The following is a 20986-nucleotide window of genomic DNA, read 5'->3' as shown; positions in this document are numbered from 1 at the left end:
TAATATTAACGTTTTTATCTTGTTTTTTCTACCATTAATCTTTGGGCTAAATCCATTATGATTACCAATGGAGCAACTGACATAACATCGCAGCCAAGCCACATAGACGGAAGAGAACAACTCACTTTCAGTGCAGCTGGTGCATCAGGTGCAGTGCGTGTTGTGACAAGCTGTTGTTTTGCTCACTCGACGGGGGACAACTCCGCAAAAACAAGTTTGTCAAGACAGGCTAACACAGTTAGCAATCCGCACTTAGAGCATCGGCAATTTGGTAGGCGCGCGGTAATTGAAACAGCTAGTCATTGGCAAGTCGGTGATTTGGTGACAAGCCTCTTCACTCTGATCGGTCTGAATGTGTTTGAAAAACTTGTAATAGATAAAGATTCTTTCAATTAGTTATTTAGAAATTAAACACAGGGTTGGATTTTTCCCAGGAATTATTAAATTTATCTCGGGCGGCTGGGAAAAATTGGTATTTACCGGATTAATATCGTAGGGCGAATTGGAAAAAAGTAGTGATTTGTATTTTTTATACGAAAAGCATCGACAAATTTCAAAGTTTCACAGGAAAAACATAGGTTTATGTTGTTTATCAACCTTTCAAGGCATTCAACTGTTAACAATGAGCCAGTTGATGAACATTTGTCAGATCTATCACACCAATTAACACAGGTTTCACAACTTACAGTAGCCAAAAAATCTTAACTTATACTGTGTTTTAAAATTTAGCTCATCTCGTCAACCTAAATAGCAAAGACTGGATTTATAATTGCAATTGGCCAATATTTTGCTAAAATATTTCACTCAATTTTAGTTAAAAAATATTTTACTCAAATGAAGACCCCTATAAATTGATGCTCGTGACTGGACTGTTTCCAGTCAATCATTCGACATTTTTATGTATGATCTTCGTATGTACAGATGGTCAGCATGGCATTGAAAAGAGAAACAGAAATATCGTCAACAATATGGCTTTAGTTTATTAAGTTAAAAATGTGATCAGGTATTTTTAACCTGCGCCCATTGCGCTAAACCAACGTTGGTCTGACCGCTGCACTATCGCGGACTGCTGATAGCTGTGGTTGGAGCTGAGAGAGAATTCTGCATTGCAAAATTATCTAGCTAAACTCTGCGATGAAGAAAGCATTGACATCATCCCGCTTAGCTGCCAACTTCATCTACCCGAAATACATCAGAAGCGTTATGAGGAACAAAGCTGTCCGGCTAAGGTGTTGATTTTGAGCTGGGACAACTTCACAAGTATTTAGTTGGAAAGTCCATCATCAAACTTCTCAAATAGTATGAACTAAATAGGTCCAGGAAGTTACCTCAGATGTATGTGACCAGAGCACTCCAGGGGTCACCTCAGGTGTATGCGAGCAAAGCACTCCTGGAGTCACCTCAGGTGTATGCGACCAAAGCACTCCAGGGGGTCACCTCCGGCGTATGTCACCAGAGCACTCCAGGGGTCACCTCAGGTGTATGCGACAAGAGCACTCCGGCGGGTCACCTCAGGTGTATGCGACCAAAGCACTCCAGCGGGTCACCTCAATGTATGCGACCAGAGCACTCCAGGGGGCCACCTCAGGTGTATGCGACCAAAGCACTCCAGGGGGCCACCTCAGGTGTATGCGACCAGAGCACTCCAGGGGTCACCTCAGATGTATGCGACCAGAGCACTCCAGGGGTTCACCTCATGTGTATGCAGCCTTCTCAAGAGGTTCCAGAAGGATGTAACTATGTTAACATCTTCAGCAGCAATAGTGAACCTTCAGCAACTATGCCTTGACTCAGACAGTCCTAAGTAGCTTGGAAGAAACAAAACTGCAAGACTGGTGACTTGCAATAATTTTTCAAATGAGTAGTGAAGTTTGAAACAGAATGTTAAACCTTAACTGCCACATACAACATTTATCATTTTTTTAGATAAACCAGACATGCAAATTCCGATTTTGTACTCAAAATAAAGATTGGTCCACTAGCTTTCAAGGTCATGAAGGCTTTGTTAAAGCGTTTCAATATCCGTCTCAAAAACAACACAATGGGAACAGCAAGCTCTGCCCATAAATATGGGACGTAGAAGTGGAAGCTTTGTAGAAAGGAAGTTAGAGATGTTTAGTCCGATGTAGAGTGATGGAAATGGGTGTCTTAAAACCCATTATTATCTAAATTCAGCCTCCAAAATAATCTCAGTCTTTTATAAAAGGTAGATAAACTATTTAAAATTGCTCGTAGCCCGTTATAGGATGTTTAATAGGCTAAACGCCGAGAAAAATGAGCTCAAAAAAGAGTGATTATATCTCAAGCTAAGCGTTGTTATCACGCTTTTTTGAGCTCATTTTTAAATATGCAATGTTAAATAGCTTATCTACCTTTCAAAAAAGACAGATTATTTTGAAGGCTGAATTTAGATAATAATGGGTTTTAAGACACATCTCTAATATATAATATCGCTATATAATCATTCCTAAATCGGACTGAACATCTCCCAATTTCCGTTCCTAAAAAGCTAGCTGAAAAGTCACATATTTATGGGCGGAGCTTGTTGCGCCGATCGCGTTGTTTTTGAGACCAATATTAAAACACTGTAAAAAGCCTTCATTACTCTGAAAGTTAGTGGACCAATCTTTATTTTGAGTACCAAGTCGGAATCAGCGTGTCTGATTTACTTAGAAAATACAATAAAAGTTGTAGTTGGCAGTTATGGATTAACAATAAATATATTTCGGTTCATCTTGTTACCTCTTCATTACTGCAAATAAGTATTAAGTAACTAAAATTATAATTCTATAGGTTGCCAAATTCTTTCCATGCTCTTAGCTTCACTATAAATAGTTTAGCTCGACCAGGGGTAAACAGCAAAAAGCATAATAGTTTGAATGAATCATCCTCTCACGAAGATTTCATGTTCGAAACTAAACTCTCATAACGAATGAGCGAAAATGCGAAATTAAATAGCTTTGTTCATTGATAGTTCAAGAAACAAATGGCAGCAAGCGATCAAATTGCATTATCTATCTCGCCCACACCATTCTACCTGCGGTTTACAATTACAAACTAGTCCCAAATTGAAATTTTGTTATCGGTGATATGAACCTGAGGAATCTAATTATGCTTGTTCCACTGCATTTATTTTTACATCACTATATTTTCGCACTCATCAGAGCTGCGAAATTAAGTTGCAGCGAAGTTTTAACTCTGTATGCTACTCATGAAACTAAATACTAGCGAAATATAAGTGTCCTAGGGTAGTTAAATCAGTTAAAATCTTTTTTTTTCTCTCAAATTTAATGTTGTGAACTAAAACCTTTTTTTTTGGCTGTTTTTATTGTTAATGCATAACATTTTTTCTTTGAATACAATTATAGTTATATAAATAGCTGCATAAACATTAGTGTTATCACCAATAATTGCTAGTGATTCGTATTAAATAATATAGTATGCTGACAATACTTCAAAGATCCATCAGCATGTCATGGTGTTCACATGAATGAAACCAATTCTCATCGGTCAATCTATTTTTCAAGCAACACATTATGTAGTGGCACAAATGTGCATAGCCGCAGCAGATATCTATGCTATGCGTTGGCTATGCATTTCATCTATTTTCTGTAACCAGACTAGGTGCAGAAATCTGGTGTCCTAAAATACCATCTATGCCATGCATTGGTTATGCATTTCATCCACATGTGTCTAGCCAGACTAGGTGCAGAAATCTGGTGTCCTAAAATGTCATCGAAGCCAAAATCAATGCTATAATACTCATGGGCACAATTAAATTGCTGTACTGCATTGTAATTATGAAATGCATTGTAATTATGAACTCGTGTCATGGTGTTTTTCAACAACAGCGAATTAACTAGGGAATAACTCCATTGCTAGTTAATTCCCTGATTCAGCTGCCAGTAGATTCAATCATAAGATAAACACTGTTCATCATGTGATTACAAGTGTCTCACTGTTTATATACAAAGGTTTTACATTGCCCACTCTACTGCATTTTGTCTGGCAGCATTGTCTTTTTTTCTAACAAAGAGAACCATTGGCAACTTGGTTTTTGTTAAGTCTTAGTTACCGAGTTGATATGCTATCGTATGATAACCGTTATAGTTTTTGTGGAAATACTGATAATTTTTTAGTTGTCGAAATGGTGTAGTAAATTTTGTCATTTTTAGCTTAACTTATTCGCACCCGACTAATTTTCAGGTGATTAGCCCCAAATACCGCTCGTCTTTCAGAAACTTGCTACAATTTAAATTACTACTACAAGAGACAGACTTGAGATAGTTTACTCATTCAAGTTGCACAAGAACCAGCCAAGTCTCCTCTTTTAAATGATAGTACATTCTTATGATCAACTCATATCCCTTTCATGTAGGTTTGTGTCTCAAGGAAGGTAGTTTCAAAAAATTTCCGATTTTGAAAAAATTTGTTATTTGCTGAAAGAAAGTTAGACTTGTACCATAAAAATTGCAAAATATACAAAGTTTGACTAAAATTACTTATTTATTACATGCAATACACAGTTATAAATATTATTTATACATATACAGTTAGTCATGAACATGACAATTATGAAACTCTAATTTCAAAGTTTTCCTCACGAGTATCATCCTTCAAACCAAAACATATCTAATCTACATGCCAATATAACTCAAATAAACTGTCATAAACATGTTTTAAATAATAAAATAAGTTCAATAACTCTGTTCTTGACTCTTCAGACTTCATATACAGCTCTAAGAATCAATATGATGCTATCGAAAGTAAATGATAACTTTAGGTTGACTACGGCTGACAGCCTAAAAAGTGTGTTTTTATTCGAGCATTACGATTCAAATTGGCAAAATTCCAAAGTTAATAAAAACTTTGAAACATTAAAAGTAATGTTTTGATTTGATTTATACAGTTTATTACTGTCTTACCCCTTCTCAATCTGCATATTTACTTCTGGAGTTGAAAAAATTGATTGCGAGCGCTAAAATTTAAAGTCGCCATGATGATTTCCGGTTTATGTAGGTGTCGATATGGGTGTACTATTTTGGTCATAACTTTTGCCAGAGACATCATTGAGGCATATTTGTACGTTTGTCTGATTGGCCAGAAATCTTTCTAGCTAATCAAAAAAAAATTCGATATTTTTAAAATAGCGATACAATAAGTAGGTGAATTTCAGAGGCGAGATAACTCGCATTGGGTGCATAGCAGCGTTATAAATACGTGAGTTAACTCGCGTCGGGTGCATAGCAACGTTATAAATGCGTGAGTCAACTCGCGTCGGGTGCAAATGAGTTAACAAGCTTTGCAATTTCAGAGACAAAAGTCTACCCCTGGCAAATATTGGGAAGCTTGTTTCAAGTTTGTTTATTGTAGTATGTAGCGGTACTGACCAGTATTTAGGTATGATAGTATATTGTACACTCCTGTACTGACAGTGTCTCGGTATGATATTCGATTATAGTACGTACCTGTACTGACCATTGTCTAGATATGATAGTCTGTTGTTGTACATACCTGTACTGACCATTGTCTAGATATGATAGTCTGTTATAGTACGTACAGTAGACGCTCCAACGACTTTAATAATCCATTCTGGGAACGTTTACATTATAGGGATTTTACATCATATGAACAGTGAAATACATGTAAACTGTTTAATCTGTTCTAAGATTTTTCCAAACTCACTCATGTGACCCTTCCAAAAGGAAAAACTAGTCTTAAGATTTTTAACCCGTTAGCGGGCGAATTTTCAAAACTAAATCAGACTCCCTCCCATGGGTGAATTAATTTTCCAAAAAATCAATTTTTTTTAAAAGGTTCATACACGTTTCTGTGTGTTATTATGTGCATATATCTATGTTTAAAGGTGCATATGTATACATGTATATGTCCATAGGCATATATATATATTATAAACAAATAAAAATGTATAACATAAAATATATGCATTTCATAATAATTGTCTATTTACGAATGATATTTTCGAAAGCATTCTCCTTTACAAAGGCCCACATCACAGTCTTTGCACCATGTACTTATTTGTGTAACAAAGAGCTCCCACAAAGATGTACTTCCTGGATTGACAGGCTCAAAAAACTTTTCAAAATACTGTACTGGTTGAGCATCTACTGGAGTAAATACTGGGCCTGTCACTGCTATAAACTGCTGAATTGTAGGAGATTTATCTCTGTTTATGTTGGTTATATTCTTCCAGGCACTGGCATCACTCCTACTCACATCCTCATCATTACTGCTACCAGCCTTTTCATCACTGTCACTTCCAGATGTAAAGTCATTCCAATCACAATCCAAACCTGATACACTGTCATCTCTTGCTACTAAATCTAAAAAGTCACTGTCAGCTCTGAATCTCTTAGTAATTTCGGTACTAGTACTTGCATTATTAGAATAATCTCGGGAGGTTCTTTTAGAAGTCGCCACGACAGTAAACTAAAGTCAAACTCTCGAAAAATTCGGTAAATAAAAGCTAAATCCGAACCAAGAAAAATAAAAGTTGATAAATTATTTAGAACAATTTTCTAATTTTTTTCGAAAGTTTATTTATTCATCACTGCTAAAAACGATCGTTTTTTTTCAAGCTTGAAGTCAATTTTTGAGGCTAGCCGAAGCTACTATATCGTAGCTTGCTATTGGTAAAAAAAGTAAACAAAAAATGGCATTTAGCTAACCAGAAACTGCAATAATAAAATACGTTACCGAAATGACAGAAACGTCGCACTGCCCATTAGCAGCCGTATCGCAAAGCGACTAAAACGTCGCTCTGCCCGCGAATGGGTTAATATAAAGACTGTACAGTAACTGGAGTATTAATGGTTTTTCTCGACTAGTTTTTAATTTTTCTTATCAATTTCACTCGGTTTATGATTCATGATTACGGTAATGTCCTAATGAGCTAAGAAGAGCGCACACCTTCAATTTTATTTTACATCGGTTCTTTTTATTTTTTCTAAAAAACATGGAGTATTGTGCTAAGGAAAAATATTACAAAATATTTTGTATGTCTAAAATAAAGTAAAACAAAAGTGTAGTTTTCCTATATGTATTAAAAGGGGTGTCTGTCGGACCGTCTGTCTGTTGCTACCAGGATCCATTGTTATGATAAAGAAAGTCACTTTGGACAAGGCTAGAACTCGTGACATTCAGCTCAATATCTCGACACTCCAACAGCTGCGCAAATAGATCGCCTTGAATTATTTCGTAATTATTGTGCAACAACTTATTTTCTGTGCTTTGTCAACACACCTGGCGATCTTTAACAGCGAACTAGATTGCCAAGGTACTAGTATATATAACTAGCTGTGCTACCCGGCGTTGCCCGGGCATTAAAAATCAGCTTATAAACAATGAGAGGTATTGAGAGTTGCCTGCCACCGTGCTATTTGCCTGGCACATTGCCAATGGACAATTTGAGTAAGCTTACTAATAAGAGCTACTGCTTCTCATGACGTTACGCCATGTCCTCCGAAAGCGGTAGCCTATTTGCTCCCATATAGCGATATATATATTGCCTAGTGAATCTATCAAGCTCGTGTGGCTTAGTTAGTAAGATGTCGGACTGGTGAATGGGAGATCGTGAGATCAAATCTTCTACGATGTGGATTCTTTATTCCAAGATTTTAATAGCTATCGATGGACATATACAATGACAGACGAGTAACATTGACAAATATAGAATAGAGCTGCCCTATACGTACATCGTTTTCGCTCAAGTGCGACAAGAGATCTCGATATTTTTAGGGCTAACTACAAGATTTTTGTTGTTCAAATCGGTTTTGAGAATTTGCACCAACTTAACACTTTATGTTATATGGAATTAGTTACGTTGTATGAAGCAAAAACTTTACATAAATTCTTTGTTTTGTGGAATTTACGTTGTAGGAGCTATACATTATAGGAGCATCTACTGTACTTGTACTGACCAGCGTCTAGATCAGTCTAGAAAGATTGTCTTGCCATACAGGATGGAAAATTCTTACATGGAAATTATTGCAATTTGATGTTTCTGTGTTGATAAAAACTGTAAACATTATCTGTCTGTCCATAATCACTGTTGCAACATTTAGAGAGGTTTTTCGCATGTAGTTGCTTATTAAGGATCCTTTGATTTATTAACTATTCGAACTATTTAACGCTATATTCTGATAGAGCTTAAATTCTCTATGGAATTATATATTGGTTATGTGCACAACTCGTCTAGTTTCTTCAAACATTTCAAAAATGTGTGTCACCCTTGCAATGTCAAAATTGCGATTTCATAAGTTACTTTAGCTATTTGAAAAACTCTGTGATTTATGATACACCACAATGGTCTTGCTGAGTTATGATGTTTAGAACACGCATAGCTACAATAGAAACCATGTCGCACTAGATGATATATGTCAAGATGAAAGTAAATTACAAGCCTTAACATTTGTCACCGTTGCAACAGCTTTTTGTCACCGTTACAATTCGTCTGAATTTTGAAGTGCTATAGATTATTTTTTAATGCATATGGTTTATTGATATGATAAAATATAATGAAATTATCAATTTAAACATAACTAACACGAAGTAAAAACTAACAAACATAATTGTGATGTGCTAACTAAAATCGAGAGTTTATATATACACATACATTTAGCAGTAATTAGATTATCTAAAATTAAAAAACATGAAGCGCAATGATAATATTAAAAGTCAACCTTTAAAACAAAGTCGGCTACTTTTATCTTGGGAATTTTCTGGTTATTACCACCTTCATCATTGTGACTGCCATCATCTAAACATGGTGAAGCAGGTTCAGTTTCAACACCATCTAGTTGTTCGAAAGAGTACTTTTTTGTGGTCAGAACTCTGGCTAACTCGACTATATAAAGCAGAGTATTTGTTTGTTGCTTACACATAATGTACTTGCTGAATACCCTTCGAGGCATGTATAAGCAGCCAGCGCTGATCTAAAAATTCACTCTTCAAAAATAGTAGTAATGGGAATCACAATAATTTCTGCTGTAGATTCATTACATGTCATGGCCAAATCTTTGGCATCTTTTACTATCAACTTGCCCTTAGTACTTTTTGTCGCATAAGCCTTTTTAAAGCTCCACCCAAACCATCTGCTGGTTCTTTGCCATGTGATGTGGCAAAAAAGATTTTGAGACTGGTTACTTTGATATCAGCAGCGCGTATTTTGCCAATGAGCTTGCCCATGAAGGTATGCACAGCGTACTTATTATGAGTGGTACAGTCACTTACAGAACACAAACATTTTGCACCAGCAGAACTCCAGAGCACATTTGGGAATAATGTAATCTATGTATAGGACCAGTGTGCTGATTAGATCTCGTCTTGGTGAAAAGTTTTGGTAATTTTCACTGAAGTTCCCTTGTTGAGCAACTACCTCATTTTCATTGAGATTAATTTTTGACTCATAATACGACGACTGTGCATCTTTTACGTAGCAGTGTGATAGAAATCTATGCCAATTATTAGTTAAACATGTGACCGCGTCGAAAATTTTGTCTTCATGTTTAGTTTTCTGTACCCGTTTTTTAACAGTGCCCCATTGAAATGGGGCACTGTTGGAAATGGGGTACAGAAAACTGGGGTGCAGATCAATGGGGCCTATATTCCCTTTGATCTTTGCCTATTATGATATACTTAATAATTTGTACAGTAAATTAGTAGATAATGACCAAACTAACGCTTGCTTTAGGGAAGTTTCAACAGTGACATGTTGCAACGGTGACACAATTATAAGGACAATTTTAAGTTGCAGTGAAGGTCTGCTTTTCAGCTTCAAATAGATGTGAAATTAATTTAGGATAATAAAAGAATAATTTTTCTGATGAAAAATAACAGTGCTAGGCTAAATTTTTCATGTTTTTTGTCACCGGTGCAACAAAGAATATGCCTGCAGTATAGAGCATGCCTGGTGAACATCAATCTAAATAGAAAGTTTTGAATGTTTTTACAGATAGTAGACAGGTCACATAATACAATTACAACAGTTAATCATGGCTCAATGTTCTAAACCCCTGTTGAATATTAGCGGAGTTTCTAAAGATATTTTGTTTAAAGGTTGACGTGCAACAAAATTCACATTACAGTTATTTGGTATAAAAAGATTCACCATATCTTACTCTTTTGTGTTGTAGGTGCCAAATACGTGGAAATGTGATTACAAGCTTTTAAAAGCTCAAAAACGAAAAGCCGCTGTAGATTGGAATCTCTTTATTTATCTGACGTATTCATTACAGTTTGGTTATCGTCCTGTCACGTGATGTTCTCACGTATTGTCACGTGATGTTCTCACGTGAATTGAAAGGCCAATAAAAAGCTCAATATAAAACTTATTTTAGCACTAGTTTATGACAAACACTTTGGGTTTTACCGAAGATTCCGTATCAAATATAGATGCTCGCTACTTTACAGTTTTGTTTCGGTTTGGACTAATCGTCAAGTCGTAATCTGATCATGTAGCCCAATACTTCGAAAATAATTTTTGCAGCATTTTCGATTATCATAGGTAACCAACAGGCTCGTCATGATTATCAGACAATGATATGTACTCCTTCGAGCTAAGATTAAAAAGTTTAACGATATTTTATGGTAAGTTATAAGATATCAGTGCTAAAAGCGACAGCATTACAATGACGATAAAACAGACGCGTAAGAACAATAGACACGGTTATATTGAATGCGTGAAGTATATTTGTGAAAATATTTTGACGAATGAGGTTGCATAAAAGTGTAAACAGAAACCATCCTGTAACAACTACGTCCCATTTGAGCCGTTTTGGAAAGGGAATCCAAACTACGGCGGTATCGTGTGGCTGCGATTAACTGTTCGGTTTTGAGCTTTTAAAAGCTTGTAATCACATTCCCACATATTTTGCACATACAACACAACAGAGTAAGACATGATGAACCTTTTCATATCAAATAACTGTAACGTGAATTTTGTTGCAAGTCAACCTTTAAAATGTTGCGTAAAATACTCATGATCTAATAATGATTTTGTGATACATAGACATAACATATCTTTAGGAGAGTCACTGATTTCTACAATTGCAGGTGTTTACTATTGAATGCAAAAAGTTATTTTTAAAACCTTGAAAAAATCTAAAAATTCATTTATTTATGAACAGACCCAAATATATTTCTCCATAACTTTAACTGTGTCCTTGTTCGATCCACTGAAGTAGTCTGCAGTAAAATACGATCATGTTGACCTGTTTATCTGTTCGCTAGGAGAGTACAAGAAAGATGAGTTGTTGGAAGCTGCCCGGAGTGGGAATGAGGAGAAGTTGATGACTTACCTAACACCTCTCAATGTTAATTGCCATGCATCTGATGGCCGAAAGTCAACCCCACTCCACCTGGCTGCTGGCTACAATAGGTCTAGAATAGTCCAGCTTCTCCTGCAACAGGGAGCTGATGTACACGCTAAGGATAAAGGGTCAGTGGCTGGATTTGTGCTAAATATTAACCTAGCGGAAAAAATCCCTGAACTGAGCCTTCTGGATTATATGTATATAACTAGAGTAATAACTAGATTATATGTATATAACTAGAGTAATAATTAGATAATATGTATATAACTAGAGTAATCACTAGATTATATGTATATAACTAGATTAATCACTAGATTATATGTATATAACTAGAGTAATCACTAGATTATATGTATATAACTAGAGTAATAATTAGATTATATGTATATAACTAGAGTAATCACTAGATTATATGTATATAACTAGAGTAATCACTAGATTATATGTATATAACTAGAGTAATCACTAGATTATATGTATATAACTAGAGTAATCACTAGATTATATGTATATAACTAGAGTAATCACTAGATTATATGTATATAACTAGATTAATCACTAGATTATATGTATATAACTAGGGTAATCACTAGATTATATGTATATAACTAGGGTAATCACTAGATTATATGTATATAACTAGAGTAATCACTAGATTATATGTATATAACTAGAGTAATCACTAGATTATATGTATATAACTAGAGTAATAACTAGATTATATGTATATAACTAGGGTAATCACTAGATTATATGTATATAACTAGAGTAATAACTAGATTATATGTATATAACTAGAGTAATCACTAGATTATATGTATATAACTAGAGTAATCACTAGATTATATGTATATAACTAGAGTAATAACTAGAATATATGTATATAACTAGAGTAATCACTAGATTATATGTATATAACTAGAGTAATAACTAGAATATATGTATATAACTAGAGTAATCACTAGATTATATGTATATAACTAGAGTAATCACTAGATTATATGTATATAACTAGAGTAATCACTAGATTATATGTATATAACTAGAGTAATCACTAGATTATATGTATATAACTAGAGTAATCACTAGATTATATGTATATAACTAGATTAATCACTAGATTATACATGTATGTATATAACTGGGTAATCACTAAATTGTGAAATTGTGTTTGCTACCGCACTCTCCGAAGACGAGACTTGCAGTCTGAAATGTTTGGTGTAGCGTTGCTGCTGCTGTAGCATTCTGTGAATCTTCTGCGTTTAGAGGCCTGGTGCCACTTCACAATGCCTGCTCGTACGGCCACTTCGAGGTGACAGAGATGTTGCTTAAAGCTGGTGCCAATGTCAACACAATGGATCTTTGGCAGTTCACTCCTCTCCACGAGGCAGCCTCTAAATACAGAGTCGAGGTATGGCTTTACTATGCACCCGGTCAGCTTAGCAGTCTGTTGTGGTTGGTTGTGGTTATACGGTAGAATAGGCTATGCTTGTGATCTCTCTGTCAGTCAGCTTGCATTCCTTGTGGCACTACAATCAGAACATCAGTTTTCTCAAGTGCATTATGTGGTTTTATCGTTTTCGCTATGTTATGGCTGCTTTCTAGTTACTTGCATCTGTGTGACTCTATAGGCTGCTGTATTTTTTAAGGTTTATCCAAGTAGGCTGCCATTATGCAGCAATTTGTTTGTTTCTTGTGAACAAAGTTATGAAAGCTATTGTGCATGTCTCAATTCTTTTCTGCCGTCTGACCATCTTGGACTGGCTACTTTAAAATCGAACAGCAAGGCCACCAACATAGCACATTACATATATATTATTATAAAACATTCCTATACCGTATTTCTCTTAAAATTGTGGTGTCTTTCAGTATGAGCTATTTATTTCATGTAGGTCTGCTCCTTGCTACTCGCTCATGGCGCAGACCCTACTCTTCCAAATTGTCATAACAAGGCAGCTGTGGATGTCGCGCAGCGTGACCTGCAGGAGAGGTTGCACTATGAGTTTAAAGGTCATCAGGTGTTGGAGGCAGCAAGGCAAGCGGACACAACTAAACTTAAGCGGAGCATTGCTGGGGAAAACATAGCCCTAATCAGCTTCAAACATCCGTTCACAGGAGACACAGCTCTAGTGCGTTACCAGCCTTAAGCATTTGATATCGAATAGTTGTTGTTAGTTTTTAGGTTCTTTTGGCATGTCAAATTTGCATGTTGCGGTTATGTTAAACATTACATTTTGTTTCTGGTTGTCTTGCAGCACTGCGCTGTCTGTTCTCCTTTTCCAAAGAAGAAACAGCTTGCAGAGCTTCTCATACGTAAAGGTCCATCACTGATTAACGAGAAAAACAAAGAGTAAGACATACGTACAGTGTTGCTTCGTTTCAATGTAATCTTTCTGTCTAGTCAGCGTTTACTAGACAGAAGTCGCACCAGAAGGCAGCGCTCATAATGTTGTCTTTTGGTGCGGTTTAGACACTGTTTGATACTTTGTTAGTTGTGAGCTTGGCTTTTCGAGTGTGGCTGAGTTGTTTTATTCTTTATATGCACCTCCATTAAAATTTCTACGTGTAAATAATTGTGTACATTTGCAGTCTTTAAAAAATTTAGTGTTGTGAATTTTCGCTTTATTACAATTACTAGTTTTAGAGAAGCTGAGCAGGTAGGTTAGCTTTCAGCCATCAGTTCCTCAAACAAACAACTATAGCTGGTTTCTTGATTTATTATTAGAAAGAATATTTATTGAAATAACAGTAATGAAAAAAACCGGTCAAGTGTACTACTAGCATGTGTTAATAATGTGTCATTTTTATATCAACAGGAATTAAAACTCAATCTAGAAAGTGTTTTTAGTCAATTAGACAGTACTTCTTTCTAACAGAAAGTCTGCTCAAGTTGGACAGTACATTTTCTAACAGAAAGTCTGCTCAAGTTCGACAGTACATCTTTCTAACAGAAAGTCTGCTCAAGTTCGACAGTACATCTTTCTAACAGAAAGTCTACTCAAGTTCGACAGTACATCTTTCTAACAGAAAGTCTGCTCAAGTTCGACAGTACATCTTTCTAACAGAAAGTCTACTCAAGTTCGACAGTACATCTTTCTAACAGAAAGTCTACTCAAGTTCGACAGTACATCTTTTTAACAGAAAGTCTACTCAAGTTCGACAGTACATCTTTCTAACAGAAAGTCTGCTCAAGTTCGACAGTACATCTTTCTAACAGAAAGTCTACTCAAGTTCGACAGTACATCTTTCTAACAGAAAGTCTACTCAAGTTCGACAGTACATCTTTTTAACAGAAAGTCTACTCAAGTTCGACAGTACATCTTTCTAACAGAAAGTCTGCTCAAGTTCGACAGTACATCTTTCTAACAGAAAGTCTACTCAAGTTCGACAGTACATCTTTCTAACAGAAAGTCTACTCAAGTTCGACAGTACATCTTTTTAACAGAAAGTCTACTCAAGTTCGACAGTACATCTTTCTAACAGAAAGTCTGCTCAAGTTCGACAGTACATCTTTCTAACAGAAAGTCTACTCAAGTTCGACAGTACATCTTTCTAACAGAAAGTCTGCTCAAGTTCGACAGTACATCTTTCTAACAGAAAGTCTGCTCATGTTCGACAGTACATCTTTTTAACAGAAAGTCTACTCAAGTTCGACAGTACATCTTTTTAACAGAAAGTCTGCTCAAGTTCGACAGTACATCTTTCTAACAGAAAGTCTGCTCAAGTTCGACAGTACATCTTTTTAACAGAAAGTCTACTCAAGTTCGACAGTACATCTTTTTAACAGAAAGTCTACTCACCTTCGACAGTACATCTTTCTAACAGAAAGTCTGCTCAAGTTCGACAGTACATCTTTTTAACAGAAAGTCTACTCAAGTTCGACAGTACATCTTTCTAACAGAAAGTCTGCTCAAGTTCGACAGTACATCTTTCTAACAGAAAGTCTGCTCAAGTTCGACAGTACATCTTTTTAACAGAAAGTCTACTCAAGTTCGACAGTACATCTTTCTAACAGAAAGTCTGCTCAAGTTCGACAGTACATCTTTCTAACAGAAAGTCTGCTCATGTTCGACAGTGCATCTTTCTAACAGAAAATCTACTCAAGTTCGACAGTACATCTTTCTAACAGAAAGTCTACTCAAGTTCGACAGTACATCTTTTTAACAGAAAGTCTGCTCATGTTCGACAGTACATCTTTTTAACAGAAAGTCTACTCAAGTTCGACAGTACATCTTTCTAACAGAAAGTCTGCTCAAGTTCGACAGTACATCTTTTTAACAGAAAGTCTACTCAAGTTCGACAGCACATCTTTCTAACAGAAAGTCTACTCAAGTTCGACAGTACATCTTTCTAACAGAAAGTCTGCTCAAGTTCGACAGTACATCTTTCTAACAGAAAGTCTGCTCAAGTTCGACAGTACATCTTTCTAACAGAAAGTCTGCTCAAGTTCGACAGTACATCTTTCTAACTGAAAGTCTGCTCAAGTTCGACAGTACATCTTTCTAACAGAAAGTCTGCTCAAGTTCGACAGTACATCTTTTTAACAGAAAGTCTACTCAAGTTCGACAGTACATCTTTCTAACAGAAAGTCTTCTCAAGTTCGACAGTACATCTTTCTAACTGAAATTCTGCTCAAGTTCGACAGTACATCTTTTTAACAGAAAGTCTACTCATGTTCGACAGTACATCTTTCTAACAGAAAGTCTGCTCAAGTTCGACAGTACATCTTTCTAACAGAAAGTCTGCTCAAGTTCGACAGTACATCTTTCTAACTGAAAGTCTGCTCAAGTTCGACAGTACATCTTTCTAACAGAAAGTCTGCTCAAGTTCGACAGTACATCTTTCTAACAGAAAGTCTACTCATGTTCGACAGTACATCTTTTTAACAGAAAGTCTACTCATGTTCGACAGTACATCTTTCTAACAGAAAGTCTGCTCAAGTTCGACAGTACATCTTTCTAACAGAAAGTCTGCTCAAGTTCGACAGTACATCTTTTTAACAGAAAGTCTACTCATGTTCGACAGTACATCTTTCTAACAGAAAGTCTGCTCAAGTTCGACAGTACATCTTTCTAACAGAAAGTCTGCTCAAGTTCGACAGTACATCTTTCTAACTGAAAGTCTGCTCAAGTTCGACAGTACATCTTTCTAACAGAAAGTCTGCTCAAGTTCGACAGTACATCTTTCTAACAGAAAGTCTACTCATGTTCGACAGTACATCTTTCTAACAGAAAGTCTACTCAAGTTCGACAGTACATCTTTTTAACAGAAAGTCTGCTCAAGTTCGACAGTACATCTTTCTAACAGAAAGTCTACTCAAGTTCGACAGTACATCTTTTTAACAGAAAGTCTACTCAAGTTCGACAGTACATCTTTCTAACAGAAAGTCTGCTCAAGTTCGACAGTACATCTTTCTAACAGAAAGTCTACTCATGTTCGACAGTGCATCTTTCTAACAGAAAGTCTACTCAAGTTCGACAGTACATCTTTCTAACAGAAAGTCTACTCAAGTTCGACAGTACATCTTTTTAACAGAAAGTCTGCTCAAGTTCGACAGTACATCTTTTTAACAGAAAGTCTACTCACGTTCGACAGTACATCTTTCTAACAGAAAGTCTGCTCAAGTTCGACAGTACATCTTTTTAACAGAAAGTCTACTCAAGTTCGACAGTACATCTTTCTAACAGAAAGTCTGCTCAAGTTCGACAGTACATCTTTCTAACAGAAAGTCTGCTCAAGTTCGACAGTACATCTTTCTAACAGAAAGTCTGCTCAAGTTCGACAGTACATCTTTCTAACAGAAAGTCTACTCAAGTTCGACAGTACATCTTTCTAACAGAAAGTCTTCTCAAGTTCGACAGTACATCTTTCTAACTGAAATTCTGCTCAAGTTCGACAGTACATCTTTCTAACAGAAAGTCTGCTCAAGTTCGACAGTACATCTTTCTAACAGAAAGTCTACTCATGTTCGACAGTACATCTTTCTAACAGAAAGTCTACTCAAGTTCGACAGTACATCTTTTTAACAGAAAGTCTGCTCAAGTTCGACAGTACATCTTTCTAACAGAAAGTCTACTCAAGTTTTTTGTAAACCTGCAGCAAATATAAAAATGTTCTAGTTTCATATTTGTAGCAGTGTTTTAGGAGCTGATAGAAGTACAAATTGAATACAGTTATACCCTTTCGATAAAGATGTTTGCACTGTCTACATGGAACCGGAACACCCTAATTATTCTATTTCTGTAGAACGGGACTGGTTTAACTTGGCTTTATATGATACTGTAGAACGGAACTGTTTCAACATGGCTTTATATGATATGTCTACTCTGTACTATTTTCATGGAGGTCAATGCTTGCTACATTTGCTACACAGGGCAATTTAACATCCATAGTTCTTAAACTTACATGTGTGTAGATTGTAGAATGTCTCCCTTCAGTGCGTCATGAAATTAGCCGCTCCGCATATTATTTGGATTTGTGACATGCCAATAAAAGGGAGGATCAAGGCTTTCAAATCTTCCATACATTATTATGAAAAGTTATTTCTTCTACACAGTTCCAAAGGTTTTGTTAAACTCTTTTAAATTGTGTATTCATGATGAAGTTTCTGAAAGAAAGGCTCTGGTACAACTGTCTCTCATATGGTTGAACCTGCTTGCATGGTAGTGGTGTCACCAGGTGTTGTAGGCGTCATCGATTCTCCTTCGTTCATTACTAGGAAATGAGCTGAGGGCTTCCTGTATCTTCTTCCATCTTCCGTGGCACTCACTCATGCACTGTTTGTTGCAATACTACAACTATTTCATTTTCTCTGGCTTCATGCTGTCAGTTCTGTCCAACAGCTTCCTCACAGCCCTACACCTTGCCACCGACAAGAGCAGCTATGATGTGATGGAGTTGCTGCTTGAGAAGGGAACAAAGGTGAATGCTTTGGACAACTTGGGGCAGACGGCACTTCATAGGGCAGCCCAGCAGGGAAACGTACAAGCCTGCAAGCTTCTCATGGCCTACAATATAGGTAAGAATTCATATTGATGGTAAATATATATTACCACAGCGATATAACAATGGGAGACAGACACGGGAGTTGGCCATTCATCTCATGAGTTGTGACAATTGGTGCTGCATTTACAGCATTAAAATGCTCTCTTTTGAGAAATGGTTGATGCTAGCATCTACAGTAAGTGAGCATTAAAATGCTCACTTTGGAAAAGTGGTTGATGCTAGCATCTACAGTGAGCATTAAAATGCTCACTTTGGGGAAGTGGTTGATGCTAGCATCTACAGTAAGCAAACTTTACAGTTGCGTTTTGCGGGTAAATTTGTGATTGCCTAACATCAATGATATACAGCCCCCACAAGGATAGGCGATGGGCATCATGTGGACGGGGCTTAATGATCGCGCTCTGTTGGGATGAACCCGAACACGGCACCCGAACAAACAATAATGCTGAATAAAGCCCCTTGTAAATTTACAAATATTATGAACAATAGTGGTTATTTTACTGATCTGTTGGTTTCATTTTGTTGTCATATAAATATAGTTGCCCAATATTGTCACCTTATGATCAGTCAGTTGCCATTCACAAGAATTCGTGATATTAATAGTCGCAATCGTAAAATAGCTCAAATTTGGTTTTATATTTAGATTTTAGTATGCAAACTACACTCCACAGCTTTGCCTGCTGTCCCATCTTATTGGCCAGGTAAAACAATGTGACAACGATGAAAGACTTTGTCATTTTATATTAGGGGTGGCAAAATATTAATCAAAAACTAGGACAAAAAAAGGCTGTTGTTCGGGTGATTTTCGGTAAATTATATTTAACTTAAGCATATACTACGACACCTACCAATTTCAAAATTAGTAAAAGTAAATAATTTGAAATATTTTATTTTCCATGGATCCATTTTTTAGTTTTTAGTTAGGTGTTACCCCTACATTGTAAAAATTCAAGGTTCGCTATTGTGAACCGTGGGGCCTACTGACTGAATGAGCTAATGACAGGATAACAGCGAGTCGTGTTTTCCAAAACCTAGCAAGGCAACGCGACCGCCCCGCGAAAATTGTATTAGCTCTGAAACCCAGGCTAGCACAATATTAACAGAGCACAATCATTGAATGCCGCCCATATTATAGCCGTCGCCTATCCTTGGGAGGGCTGTATCTCATTGCTAACACTTACCTTCTTCGTGGTGATTTTTATGTACACAAATTACATAAATTCATACCTTATATGAGGAATATGTAGGAATTAAGCTTTCATGTATTTTTTTTTTCATTTAATCAATATTTTAACTATGCCTTAATTATGGCTTTGTTCTATTTCTATTAATTGATGAAATAAAACTTACACACACCTACGCATATGTGCTGTTTCTAGCACATTGAACACTTGTTTAGGTAGAAGCCTCTTCTTCATGTTATGGTAACCTTTTATTGGGCTGCCGCAATCCATCGACTCGGCAGCTGTTTTAATGTAATCTGCTGGTTTGACATGTAACAGTGCATTTTGGAGTTGTGCCTGCTTTGTTAGGCCTACTCGTTAGTTCAAAAATGGGTGTTTTTCTTGAGTATTATTTCACAAGGGATAACTTTTTTGCTAAAAGGTAGTTGTGTAGGTTTATTTTTGGCTACAGCTTTGCTTGTTTGATGTGTTTGTTGTATAAACTATTAAAAATGAGCTTTGTTGTAAATGTTGCCTATATTTAACGGTGTATCTTCCAAAAAAAGTATTTTGTCAATATAACGTTACAGCAAAATGTTTTAAAGGTACAAAAAATGTGTTGCTTCATTTGGATCAAACTCTCTATTGAAGCAGCCAAACGACAAACTCAGATGAGAGGCAATGTTAACCTTTACTAACCTCAAACTTGAAAAAATTTGCTGTCCCAAATTTGCTTCGTGTACCTGGTTGAAATGAGATTAGGTATGAATACAATAGGTTGACTACAAAACTTCAATAAGCTGAGTAAAGCTCGTCACAACAATATTAAATTTTGCATCAATTGCATTTATGGTAACTAAAATGAATCAATTTCAAAATTAATACAATGCTTTTTAATAGTAGCGCCATCAACTCTTCATGTCTGGTGCCAGGAATGAATTTATAAGTTATGACCAGCACATCTTTCAATTTGCTGCTGGATATGAATTACTCGTACTTACCATATCATATTTTCAAATCTCAAAGTCAAACTTTTAAGTCATTAGTTTTTAGCTTACTCTATTAGTTGATTGTGTAATATATTCAAAAGTTTGAATATACTAATTTGAATTCATTTATCAGCAGTTCACGTACACCTTAAAACCTCTAATTGAACGCCACGGCGCTCTATTTTTCAACCCTTCCTCTATAGTAGCGGTCAATCGGAGGCGGCGTTTAAATTTAGGCTTTGCGGTGTATTTTTCAAATGGCTCATCAGAATTTTTAGAAGATAAATTTAGCCCTATTACGGGCGAAGCGAATGTCGCATATATTTTCCTCACCTTTTTCCGGTGAAGCAATATTGAAACTTGGATGCAATAAATCTGTTAACTTACCTCCAACTTGTCAAAGATCTCTTAATAAATATGCATCGAGAAACGGAGAAATATCTCTAACAGTTGATATCTATTGTTTGCATATGACCTGCGATGATATTGTGGCCTG

The 20986-nt window shown here is 36.1% G+C and overlaps 1 protein-coding gene across 2 annotated transcripts in view; it reads left to right on the top strand.

Annotated features, from left to right (window-relative positions):
* LOC137393796 (poly [ADP-ribose] polymerase tankyrase-1-like) overlaps window positions 1–20986 on the top strand; it is a 59711-nt gene that overhangs the window by 7152 nt on the left and 31573 nt on the right. For both annotated transcript variants that reach the window (XM_068080498.1, XM_068080489.1), the window contains exons 4-8: window positions 11251–11458; window positions 12600–12744; window positions 13226–13462; window positions 13589–13683; window positions 18176–18351. In XM_068080498.1, the coding sequence (XP_067936599.1) occupies window positions 11251–11458; window positions 12600–12744; window positions 13226–13462; window positions 13589–13683; window positions 18176–18351 (861 nt within the window). The remainder of the gene's footprint in view (window positions 1–11250; window positions 11459–12599; window positions 12745–13225; window positions 13463–13588; window positions 13684–18175; window positions 18352–20986) is intronic.

This window comes from Watersipora subatra, chromosome 1 (genome assembly GCF_963576615.1).
Source record: "Watersipora subatra chromosome 1, tzWatSuba1.1, whole genome shotgun sequence".
Taxonomy (NCBI): Eukaryota; Metazoa; Bryozoa; class Gymnolaemata; order Cheilostomatida; family Watersiporidae; genus Watersipora; species Watersipora subatra.
Note: the sequence above shows the minus strand (reverse complement) of the source record. Positions and strands in the feature narration are given on the sequence as shown.